This window comes from Gallinula chloropus, assembly GCF_964237585.1.
Source record: "Gallinula chloropus genome assembly, chromosome: 5".
Classification (NCBI taxonomy): Eukaryota; Metazoa; Chordata; class Aves; order Gruiformes; family Rallidae; genus Gallinula; species Gallinula chloropus.
The window spans coordinates 9,563,487-9,578,012 of NC_140090.1; the positions used below are offsets into that span (position 1 = coordinate 9,563,487).

The following is a 14,526-nucleotide window of genomic DNA, read 5'->3' on the forward strand; positions in this document are numbered from 1 at the left end:
GTCCTGGCAATGGTCGAAGGGGGTGGGAATGCTGGTTAGGGTTTGTAAAGGACCCCACGAACAAAAGCGGGCTGGGATTAAGGATACCTCTCAAAGACCTTAGACATACCTTTAAAGACACCTTGAATATAATAACATCCAAGTCCAACCCTATCACACCACTTCTCACCGTTTACTACTCAGGAAGTGGCAAAGCTCACACCTAGCGTAGAATTTAAAAGAGGTTATGTGGGAGCTTTTGAATTCTTTTTGAAAAATTTCGATTTTGAGGGTAGTTGTTGGGAAGAGCCAGGACAAGGGTGTGTTTTTAGAGGCAGGGCACGGGCCACCACTGAAGAAACCATGCCATGAACCTGCCCCGGACCAGCCATAAAGGTACAGATGCTCCTAGCCGCTTAAAAACGTAAGAGAATTTCCGATTATTTAGTTGCTGCAGCTTAGAAACAACTCGTGTTCGGTGCTGAAAGCCGTCACCAACCTTGCGGGCTGCCCGGCAGCGGTGCGAGGCGGCGGGAAGCGGCCACTCGCTCGAGGCGAGGCGGCGCTCTGGCGGGAGCGCTGAGGGAACATGGCGGGCGGAGCCCGTGGGGAAAGCGGGTGTCCCGCCGCCTCACGGGGTCTGGGAGGAAAAGGAGAAGGAGGCATACAGCCGGCCGACTCACGGAGGCCGCGGCGAGAAGCCGGCGGAGGCGGACCGGACGCCGCGCGAGGGGCTCCGCCACCGCCCCCGAGGCGGCCGCTGGGGCGGGGCGGGAGCGGCGGTGCCGCCTTCCCCGTGCCTGCCCCTCGCCGCGGTCCCGGCGAGCCTCTTCCTCGGCGCTGTAGCCGCCCGGCGTGAGCGTGAGGAGCGGCGGGCGCGGGCGGCAGCGGGTGCCCGGCGGCGCAGCGGGGGAGGCGCGGGATGCGTTGAGGCAGCGGCATATGGCGGGCAGTCGCTGAGGGAGACCCGGCAGCGGGCTGGGTACGGTGCCGGGACTGCAGGCGGCCTGGGAAGGGGCAGAGTGCTTGTGTGAAGAAGCAGTGGGGGGCCGAGCCCCTGTCCTGGGCATGGCGGAGCCTCTGAGCCCCTGTACCCCACAGGGCCAGTGTCAGGCCAACATGGGTTCCAACACCTCCTCAGGCAACGTGGATGCTAACAACTCCTCAGCTGTCTCTGCACTGATGGGCAGCAGCATGTGGAGGGGCCGGGAGCCCTTCTCCATCTTCACTATCCTCATCCTCACCCTGCTCGTGCTCTTGACTGTGGCCACTTTCCTCTGGAACCTGCTGGTACTGGCCACCATCCTGCGAGTGAAGGCTTTCCACAGGGTGCCCCACAACCTCGTGGCTTCCACGGCGGTGTCGGACGTGCTGGTGGCGGCCCTGGTGATGCCGCTGAGCTTGGTGAAGGAGCTGTCAGCTGGGCGACGGTGGCGGCTGGGCCGGGAGCTGTGCCTGGTGTGGGTCTGCTTCGACGTGCTGTGCTGCACAGCCAGCATCTGGAACGTCACGGCCATCGCCCTGGACCGCTACTGGTCAATCACCCGACACCTGGAGTACACGCTGCTCACCCGCCGCCGTATCTCCAACGTCATGATCGCTCTCACCTGGGCGCTGTCTGCCGCCATCTCCCTTGCCCCACTCTTCGGCTGGGGGGAGACCTACAGCCCTGAGCAGGAGCGCTGCCAGGTCAGCCAGGAACCCTCCTACACCATCGTCTCCACTGGTGGGGCTTTCTACCTACCCCTTTGCGTGGTGCTCTTTGTCTACTGGAAGATCTACAAGGCGGCCAAGTTCCGCATGGGGGGCCGCAGGAGGAACGCCGTGGTGCCCCTGCCCGAGGCTGCCCAGGTAAGAGTGGGGATGGGGAGGAGAGTCCCCGCTGCTTTCCCCAAGCACTTGCACTTCTGCTTCTCATCTGCTCCCAGCTGTGGTCCTTGCATGGGTGGTTTAGGCACAGTGAGAAGACTGCGATGCTCCCTGGGGCTCTTGTGTGAATTTAGCTATTCCATACAGGATGTGAGTGGTAATTAGCCAGTCAGAAAGTACTACTCTTGGAGAAGAGTTTTATTCTCATTTTTTTCTTAAATGTACAGTAAGAGAACGTGACAGGCGCTTTCACTGCCAGTCTGGAGATCCATTTAAAAATCATACCTATAGTCTGAACTTACCATTCCTTGGTTTTTATTGTTTCTCTTTATCTTTTTATAGTGTTGTGGGGAGTAAACAAAGACAGAAACAGATCCCTAAGTTGGGTACAGCATAAATGTATGCCCATTTATCTACCAGCACGGACTTTGTGTGGGATCTATCACTGTCAGAGTAGATTTTAATAAGCAGATGATACACTTTATTTATGTGCTTGGGCTATTTTAACTTGAATGGTGGGAAGATACTGTACACTGCATAGTGTTGAAGCAATGAGCAATGCATTGTTTCTTTCTTAAAATTACTAGCTGTCTTAAAAACCACATCCTCCTTCTTAATCCCAAACGTTGCCTGTATTCCTACAAAGCTGTAGTCATGTGGGAGGTCTCGTTCATTGTGGGGATACACCTTGCTGACAGCAAAGCTGTGTCCCTGTGGAAGGGTTGCAGCCAGCTCCTTATGTCCCATTAAGTCAGGCTCCTTGCATAATGACACTCTCACCTGTGCCATGCCACCAAGGTGGACAGTAGTACTCTGTAAACTCTACTTGCTGTTACATACCCTTACTCATAACTGTGGAGGAACTGATTTTTTATAGTACCTTGTCATGGCTGCACATTGTACCAGCTAAATCAAATCCCTTCCCCAGTAACAAGATGAGCTGTGTTGATGTTCAAGATACAGAGGCATTGAGCATTTTCTGTTCAACTGGGGCTAAGCCTGCAGAGTCTGACTCCTCTGCTAAATCCCTCTAACTTTGATTTGGAGGCATGCTAGGAAACTTGTTATTATGGTCATGAATAAAAGCCTGTAGGTTCTAGCCTGATTCTAGCAAGAGATAACAGCACTGGCAATTATTTGTGGTCAGACTTTCAGATTTGGATCCTGATGTCTTGAAGATGTTTATAGTATAAATTGATTTATGAAGCTGTCTTCTATGCAGAAGCAGAAACTATGTTACAAAAGATGAGAATATCTCCTCTAGTGGCATTCTTTTTTTTTCCTACATCCTTTATCTCCTTGTTTGCACCAAATTTCTTTCCGAGCTGTAAGTATGATTAATATATTGCTTCGAGTTAATGTGTAATCTTTCCAAGCATAAAATCTAACAAATATTTGTAATGTTTTTTACAAGCATACACACATACTCATACAGGACTAGTTGTTTGGAATCTAAAACTCTATGAAGCTAAATGAGCTGGGGCATTGCTGCTTAAGTTTTAGTCTATACAGAGACAGGTAGCTGCTATGTCAGTTTTAACTTGAAAAAAAGCCTGGCTTCTAATTGTCATAGCTCTCTGCCTGCACAAGCCCTTGTGTGGGCACAGCTAGGCTGGCAGGTAAGTAGGTTTTGCTGATGCAGCATCTGGGAGCTGGTTTAGGCTATACTGACAAAAGAGCTCCTGTCAGTGTGAGCTGAATACCCATTTTGGAGGGGTTACTGGTTTATCTATTACTGCAAATGCTCAAGCCAGTAGTTCATCTTTCTTATATTGGCAGTGATTGACATATTAACTTCTTCTATAACAGGGATTCTTGAATCTGCAATTGGTACGTACTGGCAACCTTCCCCACTGTCCCAGAAGCTTCATTTACTAACTTGAATAAAAAGACTTGTGTGATTCAAGTGCAAACCTTTACTCATCAGCTAAAGGAAGAGCTAATGCCCAGTTGTCCACATGTACATTAAATGAACCTGTAGATCAAAGGAGCTGGCATTCAGGATACATTTCGTCTTAGTTTTCTTTCTAAGTTAAGATTTACTCCCTGAGTTTTATCCTGACCTTATTTAAGCTTATAGGAGCAGGGTCCAGCAGAACAAGAGCAGTTCCCCAGTGAGTTCTGGAGAAGAATCTTCAAACACATCACTACTGTTCCTTTGGCTCCTTTGAGTAATTTTTTGGTTAAAATTTTACTTGCATTTTTGAAGAACAGTTTTTAAAGTCTTTGAAAATATTAATGTGAAGGAAATGGACTTGAAGGATGGGAGTGCTTCTAGTTTTAATAAGAGCTTGTTTCTTACTTTCCCTCAAAACAAAAATTATGCAGAATCCTCACCCTAAATTAGTCTAGTGCTTTTATAATTATTTGTTTGCTCATTATGAAACTCCTTAAAATCTGAGCTCTACAGTCAATACTGATGTGAGTCACCCTCATAAAAAACTAGTGACATACCATCACTGACAGAGAGCTCTACTCTGTCACTCCTTGTTGACAGCAGGTAATAATTCTCTCTGTAAATAGACCAATTGAAATAAATGAGGATTGTTGAAAAGCAGCAGATACTGCTGGACAGTGCCCTTGTAAATCAATGAAGTCACTTGTAGCCTAGGTTTTGCCCACCCAGGGCAAGGGTGGCAGAATCTGAATGTCAGGTTTACATACACATAGCAACTGCAGGGTCAGGACTCAATTTCCATGTGAGATTTAGAAAGCAAGTTCTGTTGATGGTTGGGGTTTTGTGTTTGGGTGGGTTTGTTTCCCTTTATCCCCTCTCAAAGTACCTTGTGTGGTGTATGAGTAATTAGGGCTGATCCAAACCTTATCAGTTTTGTGAGTACTTCCCACTACTGAGGTTGTATCAGGCCTCAGAGCTCCAACAGTGCAATGTTCTGCGCCTCAGCCTGTTCAGCCTCTCCAACCCACATTACCAGTCAGGACAACATGGAGAGAAAACACATCCTCCTTCTCTGAAGCAGCCACAGACTTTCTTATTTCTGCCTCTGACTGTCCAAGTAGAAGTTGTGGGTCAGGAAGCAAAGTACAACTGGCCGGAAGAGTGGCAGCAGGTGTCAGGAGAAAGATGAGGCAGGAAGCAAAGTGGAGTGGCTAGCGATTTCCTGAGAGAAATGCAGAAAAAAGTCCTGTGAAAGAAAGCAGGTGTTCTTTTCCCTGTCAGACATGCTATCTGTCAAGTTGGTGGAGCATCCAAGAAAGTGTAGACATTCCTATGTTTTGATCCTGCATTGTGCATTTCATTTTCTCATGTTCTTGTTCAAAGAGGAAGGAGAACGTCAAGGCTGTACTAAGGCAGAAATGATCTTTCTCTTTGCTGAATCACACTGTAATAGGCAAAACTCTGACTTTGTGCTGGTAAGCGAGATTTGATTGATGATTATCATCTTTGCTGTTGTTTAAATCTCAATTTATTGCAGACCCTGGAGGTAGAGAACAAATGCATACACAGTATCTGCCACAAGGGACCAGTAATAGCAATCATTAAAGCTCCAAGGAACATTTTAAATTGAAGGATTTCATCAGAAGCTCCTTGGTGGCATGTTTTTATAACGCTGCTAGGAACACAGGAGTTGGGAACATACAGCTCTAGGAACACACTGCCATTCACTAGTAGCAATTTACTGGGGATAGACAACAGAAGTGGCATTGAACTGTAGCTGCTGATCGATGCAGAGAAGAATGAAACTAAAATCAAACTGTAGAAGAATTTGTACTGTAGAAGAATTTGTGCTTGAGAGCTCTTTTCCTTCATTTAACTCTCTTTATGACACTCACAGGAAAGCAGTCGTCTCTGTACCTCACAGAGCCTGTTGTCTTGGAAATAGCTGATTTCACAAATTCAGAACCTAATTCTGTACTTTCATAGCAGCTTTTTTCCCCACTGCTCCTGACTTGCAGCACCTGGAGCACAGCCTGGGTGGAGGAAATGAAATCTCTGCCCCAGGCATAGTGTGCTGCTAGCCACTGAGTGATAACAGTGTGCAACACCGTGCAGAGATGCTCACATAGGAGAGATGTCCCCAGCATAAACTGGGCATCTTTGTGGATTGCTTTAATTTACAGTACACAACACCTTTTCCCTTGTCACAGCCTGTTCATTAGTGCTCATCAGGAGGCCCAAAATGGGGGGGGGAAGTTTTTACATTGGGCTTGTCCTTTGTTCTGTGTGGCAGAGGGATAATGGTGAGATATTGTGACTTATGTTAGAAACTGGAGTCACGCAGAGCCTCTGGGTTGGGCACTGGAAACTGCAGGTTTGGTATAGTTACAGCTGTGTTTGGTTCAAGAAAATCACAACTGGCAAGGCTGGAAATCATCATAATCATTTTGGCCCGTGCTGTTGTTCAGACAATGCTCAATTACAGCAGATTACCCCATGCCTGCCTAAGGGGCGGGCAACCCTTCAGCATGGATCCCCCGCCAGCACTGTGTACCACAACAGCGTTTGCCCACAGTAGACTAATTTACTTTCCATGCACTTTGTGTGGGTTGGCTTGTAAAAGCCAGCCTTGGCAACATAGGCTTGGGGGCTGATAGTTGTAGCAAGGATAATCTTGCACCAGCCAGGGCAGGGAGATGAGTTGGGTCTGCAGCAAGAAAAGTAAAAATTAATAAATATTGAAATGATATTGGACTTGCCCAGGTTTGCAGTCTGCACTGATACGTGTTTTCTGACATGAACAGCGTTTCAGATTAAATCTGTGTTTAAACTGTTCAGGAGGGATGCAGTGCTGGCAGTCCCATAGCAGGTGTGTGTGGTGGCCAGGCGGGAGGGAGCACAGTACCGCAAAGGTGATGGGGACACTGAGCACTGGAGCGTGGAGCATGGGGCTTTGCTAGAAACCCTCTGTAGTGTCCGGCCCCTTTTCTGACAGTACCAGCCAGGAGCAGCTGGCCAGCGCATCACAGGTCTGGCAAGTGGCAGCGCTCAGGCCGGGGGCTGGCGCTTGGAGTGGTACCCCATGCTGGGAATGCCGAGAGGCAGGTGGTGTGGCACACCAGCTTGATGGAGAGCCAACTGAGCCAGGGTCCTTCACAGCGAGTGCGGCTGCTCAGCTGGACACCACGGTGAGGGAAAGCTGAGCTTCCAGGCAGCTCCCAGGGTTTAAATGCTTGTCTATGTCCTGTTGAAGGCACAGGCTGAAGGACCTCACTGAGCAGGGATACTAGTTACCTTTTCAATAATATTTTGCATATCTTTTTTTTTTTAAGGATTTCTTATGGAAAATTGAAGCAAAATATCTGGTCAGCCACAGATATTTACAGTTTACTTAATGGAAGGTTCCATGAGACATCCTGTTACTTTTCCTAAAGCGTCAGGCTGCTATTTGGACTTATATTATTTTTACTGTTATTACAACAGTATTCAGAAGCCCCAGACCAAATTAGTAAAAAAAAAGAATTGAAAAGAAAGCAATGACAACAGGGGAAGTAGAACTTATGTAGATAGGAAGACAACTGCTGTCCTGTAATTACAAAAAAATACCATGATCTGTTTTCACTTTCTGTTTAGTTCGCAGAGGCCTGATGCAGCAACCTGTGGAGTTTGTCAAAAACTCCTCTGATTTCAGGAGTAGCTTAACCAGGCTGTAAATGCATGCTTCATTAAGGAAAACACTGGAGGGCTGTGGTCTCTTCTATCAAAATAAATTAAACAAAGAACTTTTTCTCACAATATGAAATTAAGTGACAAAAGAATCGCTACTAATAAATTGTGTAATTCAGTCACAAGCCTTCTAAACCCTGAAGTACCTAAAAGAAAGGGCTCTGATTTGATGATGGCACACCACAAGCTCTATCTTTTAAGAGCTGAAGGTTAAATATAGTACCAAACTATGCCCGATGCTAGTGACAAAGTCCTTTGTATGGCTCTTCCCAAGAGGCATACTTATGTAGTTATTCCTCAGGGCTAAGACGCAATCTTTCAGGGTTGCTTGTCACAAATTTGCCCTCGTGTCATACATTCATCCCTTTTTGCAGAGTGTGATTAAGGATGTGCAGAGCGAGTCCTTCTGCAGACAAATGGTGTGATCCTTGCTACATGAGGGGTATCCCATTTTAATTGTCAGGACAGATGTGATTTTCATTTTCCTCCATTATTTGCCTGCGCCCATAATCTGCTGCTCTTACATTCTGCAGCCGTGTCTCACGTCTGAGGGTAAGACAGGGATATCCATCTTGAAGAGTGATGGTCTAGCCACTGCCAGTGCTTCCCTCTCTGAGTTGCTGTGCTCGTATGAAGGAGGGGCCCACCATCTATTATAAAGCTCGCACAAAGGTGGCACACACACGTGGAATATGTAGCTAATTTACCCACGAGCCATCTTTGGAGGGGTGTCAGAGTCCAGTGGTGCCTGGGAATTATCACAGGCAAATTTTACAGCCTCAGGTAACATCCTTAAACTGTTTATCTTACTGCACAGTCTTCATAACTGTAGCACCTAGACCTTACACCCACAGATACTTTAATCTTCATATTAAAATCACAGGGGAGTGGCTTTCTCTGGATTGACACTAAGCACGTTAATAACGTGTGCCCAGACCCTGTTTGCCAGTCTCACTGCCACTGGAGCTCTGCTGTACTTGCCCTCAGGAAGACATGAGACAAGAAGCACCGTTGGCAGCCTGGAGCAGTGGAAGCCAGAGGGAGAGGTGCCTGTGGAGAGCTAGTCTCTGTCAAGGAAAAGCAGAAGGCACCCGAGTTCTCTCCCTCATAAGGGACTCTTCTTGATGGGTTTACCAAAGTATTTCCAAAGTATTCAATTTTATTTCAAGCATTTATGATATTTTGGGGAGGGTAATGAATTGCCAGCATTTTCCAAAGATCAGATACCACTTCTTAAAACTTTCCTTTAATTGAAATTCCATTCTTTCATTTGAAAAGTTTCCAGTGAGAAAAAAAAATTCTGCATATTAGCTGAGGTTTTTTTGGATATGCTCTGTCCCTTCTGCAGAAGGGTAGTGCCAAGCTCTTGCACCCAGCAGGAATGAGATTTTGAGCTCTGTGCCCAGGCAGTTAGGCTGAAGAAAAATAGTTTAGCCTTGTAGTCAAAGAGCAGGAATTTGTTAGGAATTCCCTAACACCTTAGGGAAATGACCTGAAGGGCCTGCAGTGGGATGAAGTTAATCTCCAATTCAGACCTGAGAAACCCTAAGGGTCATGTAGCAGCGCAGGAGAGCCTGGTGTAGGGGTAGGCAGAGGGCCTTTGTCAGCCTTCCTTAACAACCTGACTTCCCACTAGGTGTCAAGGCATCCAGTAAAATAAACTGAAAAAGAATGCCCAGAACACACATGGCATCAGTCACTCTTTATTTAGCTTTGTTTGTCAGTCACAGTCAGCAGCTTCTCCAGCATAATGAGAAGTCTGGTAATTTTGGCACTCTGGGGCATTTTCTTTCTTTTAACATGGAAGGAATGGAGTTGGGGCCTTTTGTGGTAGGTGCACAGATGTCGTGCTGTCATTTAAAAGTAATATTTCACTCAAACAAATTGTCTTGGTAAGAATCCATGTTTGCTTTTGTTTTGAGGTGAAGGAAGCTTCGCGTGAACCACAGATGGTGTTTACAGCTCGTCATGCAGCTATCACTTTCCAGACAGATGGAGAAACATGGAGAGAACAGAAAGAGAAAAAGGCAGCTCTGATGGTTGGCATCTTAATTGGAGTTTTTGTACTGTGCTGGATCCCTTTCTTCATCACGGAATTAATAAGTCCCCTCTGTTCCTGCAACATCCCACCCGTCTGGAAAAGCATCTTTCTTTGGCTTGGCTACTCCAATTCTTTCTTTAATCCTCTCATTTATACAGCATTCAACAAAAATTACAACAATGCCTTCAAGAACCTTTTTGTAAAGCAGAGATGAACAGGGACATGGAGGAGAAAATTATTCCTTTATTGCATAATAGAGACTTCTGGAGGGACACACGCCTATGATGTGCACAGTTCTCTCGCGCAAGAGCTGCTTGAGGGGATTTAGGAACAATGGAAGAGAAGAGGGAAGATGTTTGGATATAAACCTCCTGACAGCTTACAGCTCCCCCTTGGAAATGCACACACGCTGCTCCAGGGTTTGGCAAAGAAGCTCAAAGCAGTGACTACCTCCCATCTGCTCTTGGAATCAACATGTGTTTAAGGTCTGCAAAGCAGAGCACTGTACGCGTCCAACACCGTGACTGTCAGATCGAGCTGGACTGGTGTCATCTACCCAGCCACAGGTGCCGTTCGGCAGCGCTCTGCTCTCAGCGCGAGCGAAGGCACCAGTGGGAACTGCTAATTGAGCAGCACTGAAATGTTTGTGGTGCGGGCAGGATGTCGGCTTCGTTCCTGAGATGTGCTTGGAAGGGAATAAACACACTGTATTCAGCCAGTTGTTGAATCGATGTGAAATTAAAACGGGTGACTAAGCAGCTCAGGAACACGCCGTGGTGTGATTGAAGGGCTGAGTTTCTCTAGTGAGAAGCAGTCCTTGATGGGAAGTTGTGGTGAAATAGGGGTCAGTTATGTCCCCTGGGGGTAAGGGAAACTTCAGAGCCAATGTCAAATTATTCAGAGCTACTGAGAACACTTCGTACCCGCAGGAGTTGGCTCGAGCATGGCATTTTTGCCTGGATTGTACTGTCACAATCTGCAGGGCTCAGGCTCACCCTGATTTCTGAAACCCAGGTGAGCCCAAGTTAGGCACCTGATACCTCCAGGTGGAGCAGGACTGTACACACAATTATTTTGTGCTGCCATAAGACTAGGCCTGTATTTGCTGTTACACCACACGCACTGTATCCAGTCACCAGGTTTGCTGGCAGCAACATGGGGCTGCTTCTCAGTGGTAGGTGGATCTCTGCACTGCACCCTCTGGGGTACTTACCCCATAGGTTTTTATAGCCCTAACCCAGTGAATTCCCACATTTTGTCAGCTTGCATCAATGTTCTCCTACTGTAAGAAAGGTGGTGATGTCATCAGGTCTAAGGGACACCAAACACTCCACAGTGACTCAAAACCAAGTCTTAAATTGCTTTCCTCCCGATGTAACAAGCACCCCCATCCCCAACATACTCACATAAATAAATGAAAACAGAAGTCTCTCCCTGCAGACTGCCCAGTCTCTTCCTCTCCATGTCTTTTCCTGTAGTGGGTTTCCCTTCTACCCCGTCCCTGATGCTGGCAGTGCCTCAGTATTTCTGGCATGTCAGCTTTTCACTGACACAGCGTCCCAGCACCCTCTCCCATCTCCTCCTAAGGCTTCCTTAGGTACTCTAAAGGCAAACCATGGCAGCTCTGATGGGGCTGCACAACATCACAACTCCTTTTGAAGCTGAAACTTAACCTTTTACACCACCTTTCTCTGCCAGTTGCGTGTTTGCCGCTGCTTAGGCAACACTTGGATTCAAAGTGCACCTGCCAGCAAACCCAACTGCACAGAATGACTAGAAGTCACAAATCCCAGCTCCAGCAGTACACACCACTGGCATCTCGATCCCACTGCAGTGAAAAGGGAGCTGTTTTCATGGCATCAGCAGCGTATCCCACTCAGCCTCATGTCTGACAGTTACCAAGCTAACGGGCATCTCACTGACGCAAGTGTTGACCGTGAAGCTCCAACCAAAGCCCCGGTATCCCCACAGTCTCCCACAGGCAGTGGCAGCCAGGTGCATTTCCGTCATCTAGGGACCAGTGTGCTCAAGAGCCATGTCAGAGAGGCATCATCAAGCAGCTTGTCTGTTCCAAAAGCAAAACAAATGCTGCAGCCTTTCCTTGCCTTACAGAGCAGTTTACGGCAGTGTAGCATGATTCGTGTACCTCATGATGTCAAGTTGAGCTTAGTGTCAGGTACACAGGCGACTTTTAGATGAGATCAGGCCCTGCTGTGCTCCTTACCCTGCCTGTGACATTCCAGAGCAACCTGTGGTGGCTGTAGCCACCTGCATATCTCAGGTTGCCACAGAGGATGCCCCTCACTCAGTGTCAGTGTGAATGTGGAAGTGTTAATGACCTAGGATTTCAAAGAGCTGTTAGATAGCAGCTCAGACTTCTCAGTATCAACTTAACCCTTTCCCTAGTGAATTTCAATCTGCCTGCCTGTGGAATAGCTACAGCTCAAACTAGTGGTTGAAGGCTTCATTAAGCCAGAAGGAAGACTCCTACATAAGAGTCTGAAAGTTACTAAAACCTGCCAGCCTTATTCTGAACTGTTGATGAATTTTTCAAGTGAATTAAATTTTTCATGTAAGAGAGTCACTGCTCTCAAAGGCTTCTAAACCCAAACAGATGACACGGGAGGAGAAAATTAAAAGCCAATCTTTAGTTGTTTGTTAAGAGCACATGAATCTCCTGCACGTGGCCATTCCCAAAGCTCCCAGTAATCACACTTCATCCCAACTTCAGTGCCTGTATCCCATCTGCCCTGTCAGACGAGCCGTTACTGGTGCGCAGGACTTCAGCTAGCTTGGCAACTGGTGGAACTGGTGGCAGGGCTACCGATGCAGCTCTCCACCTCCTCAGAGATTAATTTAGCTTCTTTAGGAGGTGAATCTGAGCCTCTTGTCATTTTCCTGTGCCAAGTTCTCAAGAGAACTTGCTTAGTGCTCTGCCCACCCAAGCGCCCGTGACGGCAGTGAGCTGTTACAGAGCTGGAAGCAGCCTGGCTTTGTACTCACCCTGAGGAGATGAGAAGCACGCGGAGCTTTCACTTCACTGTAGTTTCAGAAAGCTCTTAAAATCAGCTTCCCACACTGGCTCTGAGTGTCTGTGTCCAGAAGAGCAGCAGCAATGCATGTTCAGGATTTAAAAACCTGGATTTTAATCACAGGGAATCTGAGCTTAGCAAGGAGGGGGAGGGAAGAAGTACACTACCTGGGGTTATGGCTTGATGCTGCTTCCTGTGTACTGGCATTGCCCTCCTGCACAGCACAAGCACAGCCTTTCACCCACACACTCATGTGCCAAGCCCAGGAACTCGGCGCAGTGGGACTGTAACTGTTGGATAATCATCAGCCTTGATTAAAATCGTTGGAACCAGGGATAATTTTCTACCTCCCTTGGTACTTTTATTTCCGTGATTAATTGCTCTCGTTATTAAAACTTGCAACTTGAATAAAAAAAAAAAGAGGAAAGAGTAAAAGCAAGCATGGAAGTATTCCTCTTTCTGGTACCTCAAGCATTAGTATTTAGATCTTACTGCTGCACCATTACCTTTGGCTTCAAGACGGAAGAAAATAAGGAAAACACACCCCCCCTATGAACCAAGATAACCTACAGAGCCTGTTTTGAATATCCAAGTAGAAAAAAAAAGAAATCAACTATTCTAAAATAAAATAATTTATAGTACTTAGACATACAGTCATTTATTTCTCCAAACACAAGCTGCCAAATTAGAGAAGGGTCATTTCTGCTTGTACACAGTGGACTACTACTATCAACTTTATTTCCTGACACCAAACCTGCTCCCAGAGCTCCTCACTGGTACCTCTTGCTCAGCAGAAAGGCATTGCTGCATCCTGCAGCTGCACTGGAACTATGGCTGTTGGAATCCCAACTGTGGAGAAGCCAAAGGGCTTTGGAAGATAAATACAAACAGGAAACACTAGTAAGGTTGTTTGATCCTCATCACTCCATGAAACCCACACTCCTGCTACAGCTTCCACAATGAGAGCTCCTCAGTAATTCACTTTTAGACTCAGGTGTTCCTGATCGTTCGGCCATACCTCTTCTGCAGTGAAGATCAACATAAGAAGAAACAAAGGGTCTGGCCCCAAGAACGCACATTGCTCAGCTGCTGCAAGCAGCAATGGGTTATTCCAGTCTGCACCACTGTCCCCAAGAGACAAGGGGGCAGCAGAACCTGAAGACACAAACATGCTATGGATATGAAGCCGCCACCAACAGAGCTGGGGAAAGACCTCCAAGCCCCGAGCCGGAGTAGCTCTGATGCCAGCTGGCTGAGCTGGTGCAGGCAGCAGCCCTGGCTGTGTCAGCACTGCATGAATAAACAGGCTTGTGTGCGTAGATTTTCATAGATAAGACTATCCTATGTCATCCCCCACCCAAACAAGATTTGTGTTTGGCCCCGTACGTGTGCCCTACTTCCGCGCCTGATTTAGCAGAGCTGGCGCTAAGGATGTAGGCGTACCAGCAAGCCACAGTCCTCCAGCTGTCTGCGGTGCCTGAGTACCAACCAGTAGCTCTATAAAGAGGGACCTAAAAGATGTAACACCTAAAAGAAGAAATAATTTTATATTTCTAAAGAAATTTCCTTTAAGTTTTGCTGTCTCCTTGAGGGCTGAGGATACCTGGAGAATGAGGTGTACAATGCATTCTTTTGCCACACAGCAAAATGCTTTGGCACGTCCGCATCTCTCAGCCTTCACATACTGTATCTTGCAAGAACCTACATACTATGGTCACACTTCAATAAGCAGATTTCTCATGAAATAAAGATGAAGAAGGGAATGAGCCTTAAAGAAAATGTTGGTCCCGTTAGAACCTGCCTCCCAAGATTTTCCTGTATTCAGATCAATAGAACTACATTCATTTTGATACGATGCAACAAAAAGATTGCCTGGAGTTTGTCTTGCTTGGAGTAGGTGTGCGTCACTGATTTATTTCACTCTCAAAAGGTATTTTGCAAGTGCACTTGTGGAACTATTTAAAGAAAGCTGTCACGGTCTA

The 14,526-nt window shown here is 47.0% G+C and overlaps 1 protein-coding gene across 1 annotated transcript; it reads left to right on the top strand.

Moving 5' to 3' along the window:
* Nucleotides 1-1,047: 1,047 nt before the first annotated feature.
* On the top strand, nt 1,048-9,726 carry LOC311192655 (5-hydroxytryptamine receptor 5A-like; the record flags this gene model as incomplete). Its single annotated transcript, XM_084265182.1, has 2 exons — nt 1,048-1,830; nt 9,394-9,726. 2 exons carry the CDS (start codon nt 1,048-1,050, stop codon nt 9,724-9,726), a joined length of 1,116 nt encoding a protein of 371 aa, XP_084121308.1.
* Between the last annotated feature and the right edge of the window lie 4,800 nt (nt 9,727-14,526).